The following is a 23,631-nucleotide window of genomic DNA, read 5'->3' on the forward strand; positions in this document are numbered from 1 at the left end:
TGTGTTGCTCCCTCCTTACAACACTATCTCAGTTTTATTTCCAGGACACTCCTCTTCTCTTTCTGTTCTTTATTTTGTGAGACAGGTTTCTCTGCGTAGTCCTGGCTGTCCTGGAACTTGCTCTGTAGACCAGGCTAGCCTCAGACTCTGCGATCCTCCTACCTCAGCCTTCCCAAGTGCTGGGATTAAAGTCGTGTACCACCACCACCCAGAGACACCATCGTCTATGCCTTGGACTTCTGATTGTCTCTGTTCATCTTCACATCCCTGAGACTTCAGAAGTCAAGACTTGCCCTTCACGTGATTTCTTGGCCATCTTTTCATGTCTTTAAAAGCTACCATCTCACTGAAAAAAATCTACAAGTGAGTATTTCCAGACCAGACTTCTCTGCCAAACTCTAGATATACAAAATGCCCTGCCTTATTGACATGTTCAACTGGCCATCTAATGTGGGCACCAATCACAACTGATTAAGTCAGACACAAAACTCTCAATTCTTCCCCAAGCCTCATCCTCCTATAGGATTCCAATTTCTTTAAAGAACAGCTTCATTTCTTTTCGTTATGCAGGCCAAACATTTTACTTATCAATCTTATCTCTCCAATCCACCATCTAATCAACAAATTCTGTAGGCTATAGCTTTAAACTATATCCAGAATCAGCTGTGACCACCCTAGGAGACTTCTCCTAGTTTACTGCGATAGCTTCTCTCCTCCTCTGTTCTTGTCTCCTTCAGCTGTTATTCACGTAACAGCCACGTAACTCCCACTTGGAAAACTTAGCAATGCCTTCCGATCCAATTCCTAATATGATGCTGACCACAAACCATGACTCTTCCTTTCCCTTTCGTCTAGAGCTTTTGTGCTCCTTGCTGTGAGATGTAGGAACGGTCTAACCTCAGGTCCTTTATCCTGGTTCTTCTGACTACAATGCTCCTTTAGAGTTGTGCAGGAGCACCATGCTTCCTTCCTTCAGGCCTCTTGCTTAGGCCACATCACTGAAGCCTTTCTTCCTTAGATGAGGCCGCCTTTGGTCCTATAGGCTCTCTCCAACCCCCACCAAGCTACCGTCTGATAATATGACCTAGCATGTAGACTCCACAAGAGCAAAACAATTGTCTGTTTGAGAATGTTTAGAATTCATTCAGTGCCGGGCAGTGGTGGTGCACGCCTTTAATCTCAGCACTCAAGAGGCAGAGGCAGGCAGATCTCTGTGAGTTCGAGGCCAGCCAGGTCTACAGAGTGAGTTCCAGGACAGCCAGTGCTACACAGAGAAACCCTGTCTTGAAAAAACAAAACAACAACAAAAATTTTTTCAGTGTCCATTTTCTTCTCTTAAGTTTTATACACCTGTGTCTATAGCATGGGCTTTGTCCTTTGTTTGCTTTAAGCAGAGAGAGCCACAAAAAACAGTAATTCTTAAGATTTACACTGCAGTTCCACAGTTATGTGTGCTTCAATTCATAGCTTCACTTATCACAGGTCCTATTTGTGAGACAGGAGTGTGTGTAGTTCGGCCTTGCAGGAAGATCGAAACAAAAGGAGGCCAGGGACAAGACAGCCCCACAGCAGAGATCAGGTGCCACTGAAGTTCAACACCACGCTTCACACTTTGACCATAAAAATTGTTGATGGAAAAGAAACCGTCACTTCATCCAAAAATCAAAACACGATTGTGCAACAGTTTCTATTTATATCAACTGGGGATTGAGGTAACAGCACATTTTCAGGTTTATAGTTTGCTAAAGTTTTTCTGTCCATGCTACAGTTTTACTGTGCTTTTCATTGTTTTCAATGCATTTTAACAACATTTTCTTTGTTTCTTACCAAACTGTAATGTCCCTTAAGTTTTAGATAACAACCACACTATTCTTTTTTCTCCCAACATTTTTATAATATTATATATATATATATATAATGTCAATCATAAATATTAACTGAGTGTGGAAAACAGAGTGATTCTGGTGGGAATGCCAAGAATATTTCCTTTCCTAAGTAACTGTTCTTTGGTGTTCATCTTCTTTATGGCTGACACAGCAAATATAAAAGAAAATTTATAGCTATCTATATCTATATCTATATGGTATATAATCTTTGAATTTTAACATATTTACTGTAATGAATTTGATAATTTGTGGGCTAGAACTTGTGGTTTGAATGAGAAATGTCCCCAAAGGCTCAGGAATTTGAATGCTTGGTCCCCAGCTGGTGGTCCTGTGTGGAGAGGTTATGGGAGGTGCAGCTTTCCTGGATGAAACACATCACTGGCAGTGGGCTTTGAGAGTTTAAAGCCTCCTACCGCCTCCAGCTCACTTTCTCTGCTCTGTGCCTGCCATTGAGGATGTGACCCCTCAGGTCCCTGCTCCTGCTCCCATGCATGCCACCTGCTGCCCCTCTTATCTGCCATGATTTACTCTTATTCCTCTGGAACTTTAAATCCAAATAAACTCTTCCTTCTGTAAGTTGCTTTGAGTCACAGTGTTTTACCATAGCAATAGAAAAGTAATTAATACAGATATCTAGTCACAGCATCTTCAAATGGTTACCAGAAAGTCAGTCTCATGCTAAGCCTAAAACAGCATTAGGATGAACACCCACAGAAAGCAAGCACGTACCCCTTTCACTTGAGCGGCATCATTGGCGAGCCTGGTGGTCAATGCTCCAGTGGTGTTCTTAGGGTTGTCAAACCAGCTCACATCCTGCGGCACAAAGAGATTTGTTATCTTACAGTCCTACTTAGGCCACTTTAGCTCTAGGAGGAAGGGGACAGAGACACTTCGTTTAACACTCGCATCCTCTTCATTTAGCATCAGGATACAACAGCCAACAGACAAGAAAGAGATTTAAAAACAAACAAAAATAGAGTATTTCATTTGCCAAAAGTATGTCTTAGTCTCAACTTTGTTTAAAGCCTGACTCTCAGTGTTGAACAATGAACACTAACAACAAAGTTGCCGATGTCTTCAAGACTTCCTAATAGAGTTGGAAGGCACACAGAAATAAGAATACACCATTTCAGATGGTGATAAACATGTTGGAGAAAAAGAACAGGGTGAGAAAGATAAAGCTGTGAAAAAGGTGCTGTTTTACAGAGTAGGGAAGAAACAGGGAAGTCCTTTCCAGAAACACATGAGCAGAGACCAAAATGAAGGAAGGGATGAAAGTATCTAAGAGGAGAAAGACAGAACACTCGCAAAGGCCCTGAGGCTGAGGCATACTTGATCTGCTCACACACAAGTGAATTACATCCTGCAGGTAGCCTAACTTGTCCTACTGGGATTCCCTAATTCTCTCCTCCCCAACCTTTGTACAGTTACCTACCGTCCCCTGAAGATGACCTCTGTGATGTGGGTGGGGGTTGCCTTTGGCAACTGGAAGTACTATATCGGGCCTTTTTCCCTGAAAGATCCAGGCTGCCCCTAGATTGGGATGAGGAAGGAGGTAATGAAACCAGCTAGGAGGCTGATGCCACATTAAATAAAGAGGGAAGTCATCAAGGTTTGAGTCTGGACAACTGGTAGAGAGATATAAAGAGTAAGTAGGCTGGGTGGTGGTGGTGCACGCCTTTATTTTATTTTATTTTATTTTTTTTTTTCGAGACAGGGTTTCTCTGTGTAGCTTTGCGCCTTTTCCTGGAACTCACTTGGTAGTCCAGGCTGGCCTCGAACTCACAGAGATCCGCCTGGCTCTGCCTCCCGAGTGCTGGGATTAAAGGCGTGCGCCACCACCGCCCGGCTGGTGCACGCCTTTAATCCCAGCAGTCACTGTGGAGGCAGAGGCAGGTGGATATCTGAGTTTAAGGCCAGCCTGGTCTACAAATTGAGTTCCAGGACAGCTAGGGCTACAAAGAGAAATCATGTCTTGAGAAAAAAAAAAAAAGGAGTAGATATGAAGTAGTAAGCCTGCTACGGCAAGAAAAATAAAAAATTCAAGTTCAGAAATATTACAGTGTGAAGCATTTATTAATATCAGAAGAGAAAATGTAAACCAGCAGATAGTTAACTCTAGGCAGGGCAGAATAAATGAACTGATTTAAAAACAAACCAAAAGCAATTTAGATTTTAAAATGCACATACAGTGTAAAATGGGATTTTATCCATAAAACTTCTTATATTTTCATTTTTTACATGTATTAATGACTGATTGCATGTGGATGCACGAACTTGCCACGGCACATGTATGGAGGTCTATGGGAGTTGGCTCTCTCCTTCCATCTTATGCACTCTGGGGATCAAATTCAGGTTAGGCACCTAAATGGCTAAGCTTTCTCACATCCTCATATATTTTAAAATAAACACATTGTGATTTTTAATTATGAATTTATGTCTGTCACAAATAACTTTAGTTTCTAAGATGTTACCTGAATTGGTAAATTGTAGTAAGGAAGTAACTACCTTTTTATTTTGAAAAGCTAGAAAATGACTCATTATAGTCTACATCAATTAACTTCTTAGTATTTAAGTGTTCCCCCACCAGAACGTGACATCTTTGAAGAGAGAGACCATTCAGATTTAAACGGCTTGCGAAACTTAGTACTATACTTCATAAGTAGTGGCTATGATATCCTTCCTTGCTCTACTGAACAGTTTTTACTGCTCATACACACCATCTGCTCAGCTCTCAAAGTATAATGGGCCTGATAGTTGGCCTAGAGGCTGATGGGGTAATGGGGCATATGGTGCTGTAGCAAGGTCAACTTTGAGATTGTTTAAGCAGAAGCGAGGTTATAAATACAGCTTGAAAGCTTGTGATCCCAGAACTTGGGAGATGGAGTTCAATATTATATTCAGCTACATTGTGAGTTTGAGGTAAACTCAGGTACAAACGACCCTATCTTACAAAAAAAACAAAACAACATGAGAGGATGGATAGGGCTTGACAGCAGAGTCCAAGGGCGGGGGGGGGGGGGGGGGACTCCCATACAAAGTGATCTCTCACCCATCAGGTTCTGCTTCAGCTGTGACTGTCATTAGCCATTTGTATGAAGACACCATTAGCTAACTATTCCTATAAATACGTAAGTGGTTGTAGGTGGGGTGGAAAAGGACTGTCTTCTGGAAATTTGAACACAAGAAACTGGTATTTCTCACTCTTGTTTTTTTTTTTTTTTCCCAGTGTTGGGGACTGAATGGGGCCTTATGGATTCTAGGCTCAACCTCTGTGTTACATTTTAGTCTTGTGGAACAGCTTGCAGATATATCCATTACATATCCCATGAGTCTCATGCATCCCAGGATGCTATTAATGTGGTCGAACAAGTTTGTAGATAACAATATCACATTTTAATGTAAAAAAGCTGGACACCTCTGTATCAAGAGCATCATTTTATGGAGGTAACTAGTAATTTTGAAAGGGAAGATTTAAGATCACATACAACATTTTCGTGATTGCTAAAGTTTTCTACTTTGAATGGGACTGCTAGCAATATTGTCAGTTGTTAGGGATCTGAATGCACAAAGTGTAATAGGCACTCCTAATAAGTCATGACCAGCTAATAACACTGTAACTTGGGTTATTCTTTTAGTCTTACCTCAGCAAAGAATCTCAACAGAGAGGAACAGGCTATGAAAATGAATCTGAAATTGGGCAAGAGGAATGCAAACTATCTCCAGGTTCAGAGAGTCATGGCAGCACTCTGAATGTGCAGGAAAAAGAAGGTGATAGAGGAGCACAAAGGCATAGCAGATCCCTTCCAACACGCCTCAACCTTTGGCTAAGACAAAGTATAGAGGATCATCTTGGCTTCCGTTGCCTCTCGCTGCTGAGATAAAAAGCTGATGGAGAATCATCAGGAGACACAATAGTCTCAAGTCAGTCTGGTTCCTTGTGCCTGCCTGCAGCAAACAGACTCAGGTCCACAGCCTACATCTATCTACAGATGGCCCACCAACATCCCAAGAGGAGGCGGAGACCTGTGCAGCCTACATCTACAGAAGGCCCACCAACATCCCAAGAGGAGGCTGAGGGAGACCCGTGCAGGATCTCTATCTAAGGAACTTGACAGAGCTTTTACAACCTGTGTCCACAGAGCACAAGAGAGAAGTCCTACCTCCCCTCCCCCGGGTGCAAGCTCACCAACCATACCTGTCTCAGCATGGATTTGAAAACCATGTATCGGAGTCGCTTGGTGAGGATCTCTCCAGCTTTGCCAAATGTGAAGCCCTGTGAAGAATGAGAATATGTCACACAGAAGGCTAGCTGGAGACTCAGACACAAGGTATACAGCGGAATCAAGGCCTGTGAGAGTTCTGAGCAGGATGGGACTCAGTCTGAGCTCCCTGCCTGTTTCTCAGGTGACCAGTTGGACATTCCATCCTTTCCAGCACTGGGCTGTGTTTACATATTTGAAATCCACGGATCTACTCACTGTTCTTAATGTGTTTTGTAGTCATGGGGGACTGTCACACCACCATAGCCAGAGTGTGAGGGGACTGCTTTCTCCCCCTCTTCTTCATCATCCCAGCTGTCAAAGCAGAAGTGACCAGCTTGAAGCTGCTGCACTTCCAATCTCTTACCAAATTCACATGAAGCAACTGTACATTTTCACACTCCTGTGACACTCTCACAGGCTGTGTTATTCTACCAAGAGCAAGTTCCGCAATGAATCCTTTACTTATTTAGTGAAGACACATCATCTTTTCTTTTGTGCTCCTATGTTAAGAACAATGGTTTTTTCTGTTAAAATATTAATATATTAGAATGTGTTAAATAAAGAAACCTATTTAGTTTTAGCTGAGATTATTTACATGTGTGCTAATTGTTAAAATACTAATACAAGCTGGGTGGTGGTGGTGCACGCCTTTAATTCCAGCACTTGAGGCAGAGGTAAGTGGATCTCTGTGAGTTCAAGGCCAGCCTGGTCTCCAGAGTGAGTTCCAGGACATTCAGGGCTACAAAGAGAAACCTTGTCTTGAAAAACCAAAACCAAACAAACAAAAATCAAAAACCAAAAAAAGGAAAAAAAACCCTAATATATACTTAGAATGTGTTTAATAAAGAAACCTTTAGTTTTAGCTTAAAAAAATACACGTGGACTAATTATTGATGCATTAAGTAAGTGATCACTTACATTTTTACTCAATAAGTAGAAACATAATACCTCAAATCAGTCTGAATACTTGGTCACATGAGCTCTCTTAATTATCAAGAGGCAACATTGCCCCCATTTCAGATAAGGAAACTGGGGCCTAGACAGCCTAAATTACTAGACACAAGATTGTGTATGTGTGCAAATACATATTTTCAAACCTGTGTCTAACACCAAAGTCCGTACTGTATGCTTTCCACATTACACTGTGAAAGTGTTTAGTTCATTTACAAATGTTTTTGAGCCAAATGATCTGCAGGCTGCAAAATACCCAAAATACCTTGTACACATTTCTTAGGATTTTTAAGACTGTCATTTTCTCTTTACTTTCATTTTTTTTCCTTTTGTAAGAGCTTGATAAGCTTTTGAAAACCTTTTTAAATCAGTGTGACCTGTTTGGAAGTTTCATTTGTTTGTCTGCCTGCCTGCCTGCCTGCCTGTCAGTCTGTCTGTCTGTCTGTTTGTTTTGGAATACAGGAAGACATTTCCCTGACTCTTCAAACTGACCAGCGGATTGTCCGTCCAAACTGATATTCAGAGCTTACCCCAAAGTTCCACTTGAGGCCCACCTTCCATTTCCATACTAGACAGAACAATCTGTTCAATATGATTACATCAGTGTTTCCATTTGGGGCATGGTTGGTTGGAAAAGAGAAGGAGGCTAGTCAGAGGATAAAAAAACAACCTGGCTATCATTGGCCATGGTAAAAGAGGAACAATTTTATGATAAGGACAATTACACGTTTATAAATCCACCTGGGTGGATGAAGTGAAAATAAGACACTTACCTGAAGAAAAAATGTAATGAAAGAAATGATCCCAAGGATCAGAAACAGTAAGGAAAACAAGTTGCTATCTTGCCGTTTGGTTTCATCATCACTAGGTTTTGTAAAAACCTATAAAAAAATTTTTGAAGGGTTGTTAGTTTCATCACTAAGAAAGCATTTCACATCTGCCCACATTTCACACGTTATGCAGTTTAGAAGTTGGGAGAGTCTCTGTACACTGGACCAGGGTTGGCTTCTGCAATAAAGTCAGCTTCCAGCGCACCTGCATTCTGCTTTTGTTGGCTGGGGGATGGGGTGGGATGTTGGAGATGGGGTGGGGCGGTGGTCTGTCAGTCACAAATACATCCAGCATTCTTTGCACTCATGTTCCTCTTGGAGAAACAGGTGTCATACTTCTTTGTAAGAAGAAATCAAACAAATACTCTGCTTTTGACTTTCTTGTAACAGACTGTATCATAAATCGTGTCTTTGTGTGTGTCTGTCAGGGGTGAGTGCATGAGTATGGAGGACAGAGGTCAAGCTTGTGAATGAATGGTTGCTTAGGATTTCCACTCTATGTTTTAGATTTACTATTTATTTTATTTTTCTGTGTAGGAGTTTTTGCCTGCATGTATGTGCACCATGTGTGTGCCTGGTTCCCATGGTTCAGATCCCTCTTGAACCGGAGTTACAGATCATTGTAAACCACCAGGTGAGCACTGGGAACTGTGGGTACTTTGGAAGAGGGCCAATCTCCAGACCCTCTACCTGGTTTTGTAAGATGGTGTTTCTCACTGGACCAGGGCCAATTAAGCTACAATGGTCGGCCTGTTTGTCCTGAGGACCCTCTTATCTCCATATTTCCAGCACTGGAATTACAAGTGTGCATTACCACCCCTGGCTTTTACACTGGTGTTGGGAGCAAACACAGGTCTGCATGTTTACACAGCAAGCATTTTATTGAGCCATCTTTATAGCCCCAACTCAACTACGTGGACATCTCAAAGTGTCTGAAGAGAATATATTTACGTGTTCTTGCTGTTGAAAGGAGGTGTCATCCAGTCAACCTTTCAGAGAGAAAGGTACCTTTCCCAGTATGTCTTGTAGGAATTACAGCCAGAAAGCCAGGTGGCCATGACAGCCAACTGGTTGAGGCCTCACATAGAGACCTTTCCAGAGATAATTAGAAGTGCTAAAAAGATGTTTGGAGCTGAAAGAACTTAACAGCACAATCACTCAACACGGAAAGAAAACACGCCTTTCGGTCTCTGGGCCAAATCAGTTTTTCAAGAGCAACACATTTCTAAACCAACCCAGAAAACTTTATGCTTCATAAAAAAGGAAAAAAATAATTTCCAGAAAACATTAACTCAATTTTTCTTGATTAGTCATTTCGACATTGCACTATATTCTAGGCATGACTGAATACGCACTCACATGTACTGGTCCTTCCATCGGTGGGCATCTGTTATAATACTGTCACCATTTTACAGAGAGAAAGTGAGGCAGAGAGATATTTTAACCTACTCAAGGGAGCCAGGAAGAGATGAGCTAAGAACAGAACCCCAAGCCTTCTGACCCAGAGCCCACTATGTGCAGTGGGCAGCTGGCTGCCTGCCTATCTTAGAGTTAATGTAAGCATCAGTCACCAGATGGAGCTCTGCAGGAAGAACGAGGAAAACCTAAGTGCCATTGTTGATTTTTCTTGTCAAAAACAGGCAAAGCCATTTCCAACTTACCTTTGTTTGCAACAGAAACCACATGGCCAACAAAGCATAAACTATTTGCTCTTCTTACGCTTTACAGAGCATGTTTGCTGGCCTGTGTCCTACACTGAATTTCATAGAATCAGATGTTTTTCCTTCTTTGTAGTATTTTCATAGCATATAAAAATACCTTACACGAATTGGACACTGAGCAAACATTTCTTGAATGATATATTAAATATGAGTATTAATCGAGCAAGGCATAGGTAGACTAGAAGAGTTATGTATGTTTGGTTGTACAATAAATAGTGTTTGTTTTATGCTTCTTATGGTGATGTTTCTTTCTGCAAAAGATTTTTATCAGTAAGGCAAATGTGTCTTCAGTATGATGTCTGATGGTTTGCATCTGTTACTAAACCAAGAACATGACCACATGAACTGTACGTGTTCTTTAAGTGCTGCTTTTAAAATAAGGGAGACCCAGAATGTGTATTTCTACCTCCAGGGAGCTTGTTATAGTTTGCATATGAAGTCTCCCCACAAAAGGCTCATTTGGTAAATTTTATTCCTCAGCTGGTGGATCTAGTCATGGATGGGTGATTGGACAATGAGTGCTCAGGCCTCATGAATAGATGGATGCACTACATGAGCATTATAGGGAGGTGGGCCCTTGTTAGAGAAAGTAGATTACATCACAGTGAGGGAAGGATTCTTAGAAAAACATGCCTTGTTACTTGTTCATTCCTATCTTTCTTTTGTTTCCTGAATGCCATGAGGGGCAGCTTCTGCCACATGCTCCTACCACCACAACGCCTGCCTCAGGCTCGCAACAATGGATCCAGCTGACTTTAGACTGACACCTAGGAAACTGTGAGCAAAATAAATCTTCCCCTCTCTTGTATTTCTTCTCTGAGAATCCAGCATGGTAACACATGGCTGCACCCCTAGGAGGCTGAAACAGAAAGCTGAAGTTCAAATTCTGCCTGGGCTACACTGCAAGTTCAAGACCAAGCTGGATAACTTAGAAAGACCTTGTCTCCAAATAAAAATAATAAATAAATAACAAGGGTGTGCTCAGTGGTGCAGTACTTGTCTAGAATATGTAAGAACATGGGTTCAACGTCCCATGAAAAAAGAGAAAAATCCCTCAACCGTCTGTTACAGTGATGAAAAGCTCACTAACGGAGAGCTGCTTCCTTCCTTCTGTTTTAGTGTTTGGAAGTGAGTGTAGTGTGTGGGCCTGCTCATGCGCTGGCCAGTGTGTGTGTTACACAACAGGTCATTGTCAACACAGTTCGAGTCCCTGGGCAGGTCAGTTAGGTTCATCAGATCAGTTCATGACTTTGGCTCAGAGCTCAATGTTGACAAGCATGGAAGATTAAGTCCCCAGTTCCATTGACTGTGTCAGTGAGTGGGTACCCAGGGCCCATGTATAAAAACCACTGGAAACCCTAGATAGAAATTAATACAAACAATGTTTACAAAATTGTTCTTCTTATAAACCAAACTTCAATTACACTTTCATCCAAGTTTGTTTCATGTGAAGGAAAATGTTTTTATGGTGTGTGTGTGTGTGTGTGTGTGTGTGTGTGTGTGTGTGTGAGAGAGAGAGAGAGAGAGAGAGAGAGAGAGAGAGAGAGAGAGAGAGAGAGAGAGAGAGAGATTAAAGACAGTTCATTCATTTTTCTAGTCATAAGTAACATAAAAATGGATATAATCACTTACCCCTATAACCTTTGAAAATATTATGGCAAATGCTGGCTGCAAGCCTCCATTTATTATGGCACAAAATGTACCAACCACAAAATAAGGCCATTCAGTTGAATTCAACTTCAGGATACGCCAAAAGGAAACTGGGGGTACATCTTCATCCTAGAAAACATATGCATTACAACAAGATAGGTTTGTTTTTTTTTGCTGGGGGTTAAAAAGGATTCTCATTGATTTTGCTCTGTAGAAGTCTTCTGTTGATGAGGCAGGGTCCTGTATATTTCAGGCTGGCTTCTGTATTGAACTGTCTTGAACATCTAATCTTTCTGACTTCACCATCCAAGGGTTGGGCTTATAGGAGAGGTACACGTTTTTGGGTTTGTTTGTTTGTTTGTTTGGTTGATTTTGGTTTTTTGAGACAGGGTTTCTCTGTGTAGTTTTGGTGCCTGTCCTGGATCTTGCTCTGTAGACCAAGCTGGCCTCAAACTCACAGAGATCCGCCTGGCTCTGCCTCCAGAGTGCTGGGATTATAGGCATGCGCCACCACCTGGCCACAAGTTTTAAAATAAATATTTTAAAATAAATATTTTCCCTATTGTTATTCATTATCAGTTGATGTATATTTGCCTTCAAATACAATGATAACACATTATAGTACCCTTTTATCTTTTAAGAAATGAATGATGCCTCCACAAATATTTAATTCTTGGCATTCAACAGAAGACAAGAATATTGACCAAGAAGGATAATCATAATAGAAATAGTAATATTTAAACACCCACTGTCTAGGTGTTTCAGGTTCTCAGCTCTATTTCTAGCATCTTTGTATTAACTTTTATTCTTAAACCTAAACTGACTATAACACATCGCCATTTCAGCTTCTGGAACACTATGGAGAACAGAACAAAAGAATTATAGAAAATACATAGTAGTCCCACTCCTTCAGTCGAAGCACACTCAACTAGGAGGGCTTAAGGGGAGGATGTAGGACATACTATTACAGCTTTGTCCATACCGGGGTCTCTTTGGTACTAAGCTTCCTGTCTTGGTCATGTGGTCCACGGACACTTTTGCGAGTTGATCTTCTTCTTATTAGACTGGATCCCGAATCTTTTGAAGCCATGTCTAAATTATCGATTTCACTTTTAGATTCACAAATTTCATTTCCTAATTCAATTTCATTTCCTGCTGTCTAAAATAAATAAGAAATATGAATAGTTTAAGCTCAAATAATGGAAATTAATCATTAAAAATAAATATCAAGAAAAAATAATGAATTACTTAAATCAAAGGAAAGGATGAAATTAAACTGCTATTCCTTCCTGTGTGCTATACGGGAGGAAGAACTTAATATTAAGGATTTTTTGTGAATGTGCTGAAATAAAATGACAAGCCTTTTGTGTATTGTCTCTAGTTATCTCTTTCCTGGGAATATATGGCTCAATCAGCTTTGCTTTTGAAGCAGTGTGTGAATAGCAACTCAAAAGAGACTGAAATGTTTTAGAATTTTTAATGAAATGTTGTTTTTTTAGTTTATTATTTTTTGTACCAGGCCTTCAGAATCTGGTGTACATTTTCACCATTTAACGTTCACTATCACACGTGGCTAATAACTATTATGATGGAACTTAATGTTTTTTTTTCACTTTTCCTTAATTATGCTTCTTTGGTTCTTCTCTTTGCCAAAAAAGAAAGAAAAAAGTCAATCTAAAGCATTAGTCCTGGATACTATTATATAAAAGTAGTAAAGCAGCAGTGATCTGTCTGGAAAGGAAGCTGAAACATAATTATAATTCCTTTCCATGAGCTCCTCAAGGCCGTGCTTGGGCCTCAAGGTGGGAGGGAGAGAATTAGACAGAAACAACACAGTTCATGGAGACCTAAGTATAACCAGGCCCTAAAGAGAAGTTTCCCTTTAAAGCATAGAGAGGAGCTTCGTTATGCATGAAAATGAGAGAGATGGAGAGAGGGAGGTAGAGGGATGAGGGGAGGGGGAGGGAAAGGAAGGAGAGAGAGAGAGAGAGAGAGAGAGAGAGAGAGAGAGAGAGAGAGAGAGAGAGAGAGAGAGAGAGAGAACTGAGCCTTGGACCAATCCAAAGCACAAAGGAAAGGATTAAGTTTCCATAACCTTTTAGAAGTGGCAAGCAGGTTTATAACACATAATTTAGTTCAGCATAGTGTATGTGAAAAGGCGCATGGAGGAACCATGGCGCATGGAGGAACCATGTACCATAAATTGAGAATAATCAAGTTACAGTACAGTGCTTCTTGTTTTACTTGTTTACAATTTTTAATGTAAAGCCATTTATCAAAAGAGACAAACCACAAGATGAAAATGAAGGCAATGGAAAAATTCAACTTCTCACAACCAAAACAATTATCACATCCTTAAAAATAATTTAAAAAAGTGTTGTATATGATAATGTTGCAGATTATGAGCCATATCCAAGATTATGTCAATTCATAATTCTGAACAAAACTTTTTTAAAGTGTGAGACTTAAAAATAATATTTTTCAGTATAAATATGTTTTATCCCCCACATATGTTTATTCTTGTACTTTGTGGTTCAGAAATGAAACTGGAGTACAGTTTATAGACTTACATCACCATTAAAGTCTTTGCTGCCATAATTATCTTAGTTTTTATGTGTAAAAGAGTCATTGATTTGTTCAGGGGTGGGGAAGTGTCTGCAAAGAGTCTTGAGTTTATTTTGATTCTCTGGAAAGGATGTCTTAAGAACCTAGAAGTACAGTGCTTCTTAACTCTGTCCTAGACACAGCAAGGGGTCAGTGTGGCCTGCGTCAAGCTATAGAATCAGACCTAAAGGTGCAGGTCCATGTTCTAACAAATCCCTAAGTACCCTTCTCCTACATTCCAAAATTATACAATCAAGTAACATTTATCTATAGATTAAATATAGTGACATCAGATATTCATCAAGATAAATTAGGACATTTCTAGAGTTCCACTGTACCTGTGTCATGACAAGTTTGAAGTAAATGCCCTTCTCTTTCATGAGCTCATCATGATTTCCTTGCTCCACAATGACACCATTGTCAAACCCAGCAATGACGTCAGCATTGCGAACTGTAGACAATCGGTGAGCTATCACGATGGTGGTCCGGCCTTCTCTAGCCTGGAGAGAGAGAAACCTGGCTATGAGACATGAATAATTAGAACAAAAACCACTGCCTTTAATCCCAGCACTCAGGAGGCAGAGGCAGGCTCTCTGAGTTTGAGGCCAGCCTGGTCTACAGAGTGAGTTCCAGGACAGGTTCCAGACACAGAGAAACCTTGTCTCAAAAAAGCAAACTCCAGCCACAGTCATTGATGTTTCGTGGACCAGTAGGTCTCCAATCCCATCACTCAGTGCATCCTCTCCTGGAGAAAGGGGCTTTTCAGTTTCGTAGTCTTCAAGTGGCATTAAGCAACTTGCATTTGTGTTTTCCTTTGTGGACAATACTATAAACTCTTAAAACCAGATTAATGGCATTATTTCTCTTTTCAATTCCATAGTCTTCAAGTGGCATTAAGTAACTTCCACTCATATTTTCCTTTGGGTTACAATACTATAAACTCTCAAAGCCAGATAAGTAGGGTTATTTCTCTAAATTTTCATAATCAAAATGAAGACTAATTTTCACTTGAGTCTCCATTTTTCATTTTTTTTAAGATTTATTTATTTATTACATATACAGGAGAAGGTGCCAGATCTCATTACAGATGGTTGTGAGCCACCATGTGGTTGCTGGGAATTGAACTCAGGACCTCTGGAAGAGCAGTCGGTGCTCTTAACCTCTGAGCCATCTCTCCAGCCCCATTTTTCATTTTTAATTAAAAGATATTGACATGCCTTTCAGTGAAATTTTACTTATTGTAATTCAAAAAAGAAAGGAAGGAAGGAAGAGAAATAAATAAACGAATGAATAAATAAATAAATAAATAAATAAATGAATAAATAAATAAATAAGGGTTGGAGAGATGGCTCAGTAGTTAAGAATGCTTCTTCCCTTGCAGAGGGCTGGAGTTCAGTTCCCAGCACCCACACGTGGTGGCTCATAACTGCCATTGACTCTGGCTTCAGGAGATCTAACATCCTCTTCTCACATTTGCGCACACATGAAAACACACACAGATACATAAATAAGAAAATTAATGTTTTTAAAGATATAGAAGATACAGAAGTTGAACAACAACAAAAAAGATTTTGGAAGCCTAGTGCTTTTCCTTAGTTACAGGTAATAGAAGCTATCAAACGTTTCCTTCCTAAGACTAAGATTAAGAAGAATAAACAGTGGAATACTATTATTCTTATAATTCAGACCTTGTAAGTACAGCTCACAGACCTTATCCAGAGCGGCCTGAACCACGGCTTCACTTTCTGTGTCCAAGGCTGAGGTCGCCTCATCCAACAAAAGGATCTTGGGGTTGCGGACCAGGGCACGAGCAATGGCGATTCTCTGTTTCTGTCCCCCACTCAGCTGCGCCCCTCTCTCACCAACCAGGGTGTCAAATTTCTACAAATTATAAAAAAACAAAAACAAGAAAATGCAGTAAAGCAACAAACTACTTCAGTTCACATTTCAAATCGGGATGTGATCATCACTGGAGCCTCGACAGCAATACAGTCCAGTTCAAACTGGATTTCTCCTCTAAGGAAGTTCTTCTGATTAACAGGAGTTTTCACATGGATGGCGTCAGGCCAGAGCTCTGCTCTCTGAGCCTCGGGGTGACAGCAGACAGGCACAACTCACACGGGGGAGTTTCATGATGAAGTCATAGGCGTTGGCTTCCTTGACAGCTTTCTCAATCTCGTCCATGGTGACGTTTTCTCGGCCATAGCGAATGTTCTCAGCGATGGTGGTGGCAAACAGCACAGGTTCCTGACTCACCACGCCAATGATTTCCCGCAGATACCTCACATTGATGGTCCTGATGTCCTGTCCGTCGATGCTGACCTGAAATAGAATGCATGGTTTTCACTTTAGAATCACAGAGTCAGAATGATGGACAGTGGTAACTGCAGCTGGTGCATGCCCACTCACCACGCCCTCTATGGGGTCGTACAGCCTCTGCAGCAGCTGGACAGTGGTGCTTTTCCCACAGCCACTGTTGCCAACCAGGGCCACCGTCTGTCCACTCTGCACCTTCAGGTTGAGGCCCTTCAAGATCTGCAAAAAAGGTGAGATGCTAATGTTAGGGCAATTCCCAGACAGAGATGCATATAGAATCTGTATGCTGGCATTTCAGTTCAATAGCATGCTGATTTTACAAACAAGCCTTTCTCTACAACCTTTTAGAAACATTTCATCTTATAGAAAATTGTCAGCGTACCTGAACTTCTTTTCGAGATGGGTAACTGAAATGAATGTTTTTGAATTCCAGATTTCCTTTAATGTTGTCTGGTTTGTGCCCACTCGTTGAGAAGCTGTCAATACTGGGCTTCTGCACAGAAGAAAATTATAGGTATCACTAAGTGGCAGTCATGGCTTTATTTTAGTCATGGTTTTGATTAGCTAGAAAAAGTTGTAATGAAACTATCTCTAATGGAAAATCCTTTATTAGATGGGTAAACAGGCAGGTCAGACTCACATTATCAATTATCTTGAAGATTTCATAGGCTGCTCCTCTTGCATTGGCAAAGGCTTCGATATTTGGAGATGCCTGTCCAATACTGAATGCCCCAATTAAAACTGAGAAGAAGACCTGGACAGTGTGAAGAAAAACCGCTGTGTTATCTTGTTTGTCACGAGTCTCTCCTATTTCCTCTTTCATCCCATACAACTAATTAACATTTTTAAATGTCAAGGTCACCTACTAACACCAGGTGTTAAAAAAACTTAAAATCTCATCATTGTAAATTTCAAATATATCACCACAAAAATGTAAAGTGGAGTAACTGAGATTAGCTTCATGTAATCACTCCACATTGTATACATATATCAAAACATCACACTATATCCCTCAAAGGTCATGTATGTTTTCAACTGAAAAATATAAAAATTTACAGGACGAAAACATCTTTAAACTTTTGGCAATCCCATCTAGCCTACAACACAGAATGAATTTTACCTTTTCAGTGAGGCAGTGACATACAAGCTCTATCTGAGTATTATAATAGAACATATTTCTATTTCTTCAATGACTAGTCATTTTTATTTAGCTTGTAGGGGCTGTGAAATGGAAACTAACACTAAAGTGCAAGTGAGAAGACTAAGGTCCAAATCCTGGATTAGTATTAACCAGCTGTACATCTGCAAGACAGTCTTTCAGAATATTTAGTCTTTGGTTTCATGTGCAAAGACATATACGATTCTATTTGTTCTCTCTACAAGTTGTATCAGATAATATTGGCTATGGAGATATTTTGTAAGTTATAAAGCATACAACCAAGGGGTGATTCTTTATGGAGTCAGTCTCCCTCCTCATCACACCGTTCCCCAAGTTTTGGAGTTATTTTGATCAAAATGTTTGTCAGTATGGACTTGGCACTATATACTTCTGTTGGAAGCTGATGAGAACTAATATCATCCATTTACTTCTAAATCTTTCAGGAATCCTGTTGCTCAATAATTTGCACAGAAGGGGCTTTGCTAAGTGAGTCTGTATTCATTACTCTTTATAGCACTAACAAGCAGGTCACATGATTCCTGTCACACATTTGGCACAATAGTGTTAATGATTGCTCAAACCTTAAAGCTAGTATGCAGTGCAGTTGGATGTTGAACCTATTGGGTCTGATATGAAATCTTTCAGTCTCCATTCTGAATGCTTCTAGACTGTGAAACAGCTTTAGACTCCAGGAATATGAGATCGAAAGTATTTTATTCCTGGGGTTAGGACTGTAGCTCAGCGGTACGAACATATGTTAGACAATCTTCAATAAAAATAAAATAAAATCAGCTTCTCTATAACAAAATTAAGCAACTCATATTTCATTACAATTTAGGTTTATCCTAACAAAAACAAAACAAAACAATAAACTATGTTTGTAAAATCTGTCCCTATCTAAATAGCTTCACATATACTAGATAAAGCACAGTTCAAACAACAATAACAACAACAAAAAAAACAAGGATTAATTATGAAATTCATATTACAAATCTGAATCCCGAGAAAGGGACCTATTTTAAGGACTCAAAGAATTATGGTTTGTCATTAATTCCGTCTCCTTATGGTTAGTCTAAGGAAAAGAAACAGACTGACTCTTCTAACAAGATACATATTTAGCTTGGTTACAAATAATTTCAATGCCTTAGAATAAAATAATGTCAAGAGTAAAGTATTTTGTACTTATCTAAGTTCTAAAATGCAGAAAATATTTATGATGGTGAATAATGATTGTCAACTTGACAGGACCTAGAATCACCTAGCAGGTGCCAATCCATTTGAAAGGAGAAAGCCTAAACAGAGAATGCCACTGATGGTTCCCTGCTCAAAACCAACCTGTTAGGGAAGTGTTTCTCTATGACCAGGAGATGGGACTACCCAAGTCTTTGGAGTCAAGATGATTTCATCAGAAGCCCCAGATGCCTCACATAGCAATGTGGGTTTTAGAAGTTTCTCTATTTGGTTTCAGTCATGTGATCTTTCCTTACTGTCTCCATATTTCCCTTTTGGAATATGAATGCTTATTATGGGGGCTCAGTTACAAGACTGCCTGAGTCTCAGAAGAGACTATATTTATACTTTTGGACAGATGCTATTGGATTAAAAAAGATCATTGAGACTTTTGGACTGAATGCTTTTTGTATTATGGGACAGCCATGAGCCTATAAAGACAAGAGAGGAAATGTTATGGCTTAAAAATTATATGTTTAGTTATCAAGTTGGCAAGGAGTAGAATTGTGATGGTTAATCTTGTCAACTAGATCGGATTTAGAATTTCAATAGAGTTTGAGTGTAAATTCAACTGCATATTTTTCTACTTGTGAACAGTAAATTAGAAAATAAAAGTGGGTGGTGGCGCATGCCTTTAATCCCAGCACTTGGGAGGCAGAAACAGGCAGATCTCCATGAGTTCAAGGCCAGCCTGGTCTACAGAGCAAGTTCCAGAACAGGCACCAAAACTACACTGAGAAACCCTGTCTTGAAACACCCCCCCCCCCCGCAAAAAAAAGAAAGAAAGAAGGAAAGAAAGAAAATAAAAGTGAAAATTTTAGTAGAAAGTTTGATACAAAGAAAAAAGTCTCATAAAATGAAAATCCATGCTTCAGAAGTTGATAATGTTAATATTTAAGCTACACCAGGAGTTGTAATTCAAAACCCTACATTGTTATGTAAGGGATCTGGAACTCCAGATGGAAATGATAGTAATGTTAATATTTGGGCCACAGGAGAAATTATACAACATGTCTACAAAGAAAACTGATGCATTTAATTTCCTTTCAGCTCTTTAATCTAATAATGTATGTCTCTAGTATCTAATACTCATTCAAAGTATATTTTTTCAACACCATTCAATTCCATTAGAACTTTTAATGAGCTGCTTCTTTTTTGGTTCATGTATAACTTACAGTGAGCACTTGTCCAATAGAATATTCTTTCGAGATGACCAAGGAAGTCCCATACCAGAATGCCAGAGCATATGATGCATAGATAAGAAGAAAAGCTGCACCCATGGAAATGTTGGATGTAATCGCTTTCTTTATCCCAAGTCTTTTAGCTTCTTCTAAGTTGTTATTGTACCTAGGAGAAAGAAGGAAATAATTATGTAGACTTGCAAATCTTATGGAAATGTGTTAGTGTAACATGAGTGTTAGTGATCAGTTAGAATGTACCCAACCCTGTAGGATACATGTATTTTCTCCATGTATTGACACTATGATATGTTATTCCCATTTTATCTTCTTGTAGAAAGTGATATTGAAGTGTGGAGAGAGTATTTTTCTTGTGGGAGTCTTCTAAAAGTTCTCTCTTTCCTCTTTTTTTTTTTTTTTCCCGAGACAGGGTTTCTCCGTGTAACCCTGGCTGTCCTGGAACTCACTCTGTAGAAGAGGCTGGCCTCAAACTCATGGAGATTTGCCTGCCTCCTGAGTGCTAGGGTTAAAAGCATTTCACCATGACTGCCCACCCGGCCTAAAAGTTATGTGTATGTAACAGTGAAATCAGGGAAGCAATATTTAGCTAGCTTCTAGAAGAGAAGACACAACAAAACAATTATTTTTCATTCAATGAATTTAAATTAATTAACTAATGAAAGAGATGTAATGTTAGAAAGTCCTAAATACAAGAAGGGCATTTAAGTCTCTACAATTTAGGGAAGCTTTCAGACAGTTTTCTTCCTATCTAGCCTCCTTCTGGGATCATTGGAATGACCAATCACAGGATAACACATGTCAGGGCATATTTAAAGCTATGAAATGCTTTGCGACATTTTTACATTTAAATAAGCTATAGAAATTATCTTTCCCCCATAGCAGTTGTAAAACCAGTGTCTTACTAACAATACTTGCCTGTTTTACTAGCATCCTCACCTTTTCTACTTTGCACACACTGCTTACGCATCCTTTCTACTACTTGTCAGGCCATGCGTGCTGCGGTTGGGGAAGGGGTGCAGCACGGTAGAATACAACGTGCAGCAAAGACAGGAAAGAGGCCTGTCAACAGCCTTGTAACTGATCCGATTCACGGCACAAGTCAGAGAGAATGCCTCGAGACAGTGCTTCTCAACCTTCCTGATGCTTGACCCCAACCATAAAATTATTTTCATTGCCACTGTTATGAATCATAATATAACATCTGATACGTAACTCCCAGAGGGGTGGCGACCCACAGTTTGAGAACCACTGCCTTAAGACCACTTCGAGCAATACAACGAAAGGGAACAAAAGCAAGAAGGCAGCAACACCACCATACAGAGTTGGTTTCTACTGACAGATACTTTTCCCTCCAGGTCTAACAACTTCACGCTTCTTCTCAAACTACAGTTCAAGTACTTTCAACCCTCAGAGAGTGGACAATTAAAGGAGAGTGTCCATAGCTTTACTTTCATTTGAGAGCTAGACAGAGGACCATTCTGCTCAAGAAATAAAGAATGATGGTCAGATAATAAAAGCTAATGGAAACCAAACTTAGAGAAAAGGATAGACCTTTACAAATACAGGTTGAAAAAAGAAAATATTAGGGAACTAGGTAAGGTCATTTTTGAATCTTTCTCTGTATCTTTTTTGTTGGTTTTTGAGAAAGGGTCTCACTCTTACTCCCAGGCTGCCTGGAACTCAGTGTTTTCCTGCTCTACCTCCCAAGTGCTAGGATTACAGGGTGTGTGTCATCACACCCAACACTTTACGTTCTTTATTTGAACTCCTGATGAACCACAAGAGTCTTCATTGTCTTGTAGAAAGTACCTTACAATTTTTAAACTATAAAACAACAACAACAACAACATATTTCTGCATAGAATTCCTATTTGGGGGGGTCTTTGCCCCATTAAATGCATAATTATATGATTACTACATACTATCAATTTTCTTTGAAAAATTCATTTAATTAGTAAGCACACCAAAAGTTCAAACCATGGTTCTTGTCCTGGTGACTACATTTTTTAGCTGGTTACTTCACCAAGGCTATGATAACACAACACAATGGTTACATAAAAATCATATCTACTAAAGACTAATTCAGAGAAAATTTTATAGTGATGAAATATATATATACTCAAGTTAGCAGTTATAATCTTTGAGCAAAAAATTATTTTTAAGAAACATGTTTCAGTGTGTGTGTGTGTATGTGTGTGTGTGTGTGTGTGTGTGTGTGTGTACACACACACCCATTTCAAGTAAGAAACATGTTTCAGTTGTGTGTGGGGGTGGGTGGGTGTACACATGCATGCATTTCAAGTTAGAAGATGACCTATGATATATTTAATAATTCACTTGGAATATTTTACATGATAACATTAAGAAACTTAAAGACTTATTATCCATGCTCTATCATCTCCTTTTTCCTGTTCTTGCTTACCGAGGCTAATGTTGAAACCATTTCACTGATAGGATGGTGTCCTATGCAGCCAGAGGAAACATTGGCAAAGGAAAAATCAACAAGCCAAAAAAATCCATTTAGATACCAGATACATACAGATATCAGATAGGTGCAAATACCAGACAAATACAGATAAGTGAAAATAAAAGGGTAGAAGAGAAAATTAATAAACAAGACTGCATTTACATAGGTCTTTTTAAAGATTAGTTTTTAAATGAACATGTCATTGATATGAAGCAAGACATAAAAATCATCTATTCATTAAAAGCTATAGAGGGAAATGATAATTAAAAATGAGTGTGTAATTAACAAAACAGTGCCCTAGAAAATATTCTCAATTATTATGAAGAAAATTTTAATTATGCAAATAGCTATTTGCATAAATGTGCAAGTAGCAGTTTTAGTTAGGCAAATAGAAATCAATACCAACAGAGAAAGATTTATAAGACACAAGTGAGAAAAAAACGTGCACACAAATTTTGGATGTGGGAGCATTTTTTGACAGGGTCTTACTATACAGGCTCAGGCTGACCTGGAACTTAGGGTCTTCCCACCTCAATTCCCCCAATGCTAAGGTGATAGGCACAGGCCACCATACTCAACAAGATAGTACTTTTTGAGAACAACAGTGTCCTATTTGAATTAAATGCATTCACAGTTATGGTTAAATTTCTATTACAAGAAAGATAAGCTCCTCATGCACCAGCTATTTTGAAGAGAAAGTCAAAGACTGATGTTGAAAGCATATAAGAGAGAACTAGAAAGAAAATGGAAAGATTATATTTTGTTTAATAATAATCTGGAGCTAGCAGGATGGCTCTGTTGCTGTCAAACTTAACAACCTGAGTGTGATCCATGCAATACCATGGTGGAAGGAGAGAACCAACTCCTGCAAGTTGTCCTGTGACTATGGTGTGCACCCATATATATACACAAGCACTCATGTATATACACATGCACACACCAACACACTCTGACATAAGTACCCCATAGTAAATAAATAGAAAAATATAATTTAAAATCTTTACAAAATCTTGTCAATTCTAATTCCAGCCCCGGAATCTAGTAACTTCCCACCACCTTTTTGTTCCTACCTCTAGATCAGGTTAACATAATCCCTTTACTTGGATCATGGCATCAGCCCTCCCCATTGTTCTCTGTGATCCCACCCTTTGACGCTCTCATCTACTCAGCAGGCCCCGTCCAGACAGAGAAACAGATGTATAAACCCTATGGATGGCTACTCCTCAGTTTCACACCTTCAAGACTAGTCCATACCCTTGGAATAAAATCCCATCTCTTCTCTATAGCCCCCAGATCCTGGCCAAACCCCAATCTCCCTCCACTGACATGAGCTCCAGGCTCACACACCCGGTA

The 23,631-nt window shown here is 39.6% G+C and overlaps 1 protein-coding gene across 1 annotated transcript in view; it reads right to left on the reverse strand.

The window, feature by feature from the left end:
• Abcb1 (ATP binding cassette subfamily B member 1) overlaps positions 1 to 23,631 on the reverse strand; it is a 159,845-nt gene that overhangs the window by 17,478 nt on the left and 118,736 nt on the right. The window contains exons 9-20 of the mRNA XM_059257289.1: positions 19,788 to 19,959; positions 16,864 to 16,977; positions 16,606 to 16,716; positions 16,317 to 16,442; positions 16,026 to 16,229; positions 15,618 to 15,788; positions 14,246 to 14,407; positions 12,286 to 12,462; positions 11,286 to 11,432; positions 7,876 to 7,983; positions 6,085 to 6,162; positions 2,616 to 2,699 (exon numbers count right to left, since the gene is read on the reverse strand). Of these exons, the coding sequence (XP_059113272.1) occupies positions 2,616 to 2,699; positions 6,085 to 6,162; positions 7,876 to 7,983; positions 11,286 to 11,432; positions 12,286 to 12,462; positions 14,246 to 14,407; positions 15,618 to 15,788; positions 16,026 to 16,229; positions 16,317 to 16,442; positions 16,606 to 16,716; positions 16,864 to 16,977; positions 19,788 to 19,959 (1,654 nt within the window). The remainder of the gene's footprint in view (positions 1 to 2,615; positions 2,700 to 6,084; positions 6,163 to 7,875; positions 7,984 to 11,285; positions 11,433 to 12,285; positions 12,463 to 14,245; positions 14,408 to 15,617; positions 15,789 to 16,025; positions 16,230 to 16,316; positions 16,443 to 16,605; positions 16,717 to 16,863; positions 16,978 to 19,787; positions 19,960 to 23,631) is intronic.

The sequence above is a fragment of the Peromyscus eremicus genome, chromosome 3, assembly GCF_949786415.1.
Source record: "Peromyscus eremicus chromosome 3, PerEre_H2_v1, whole genome shotgun sequence".
Taxonomy (NCBI): domain Eukaryota; kingdom Metazoa; phylum Chordata; class Mammalia; order Rodentia; family Cricetidae; genus Peromyscus; species Peromyscus eremicus.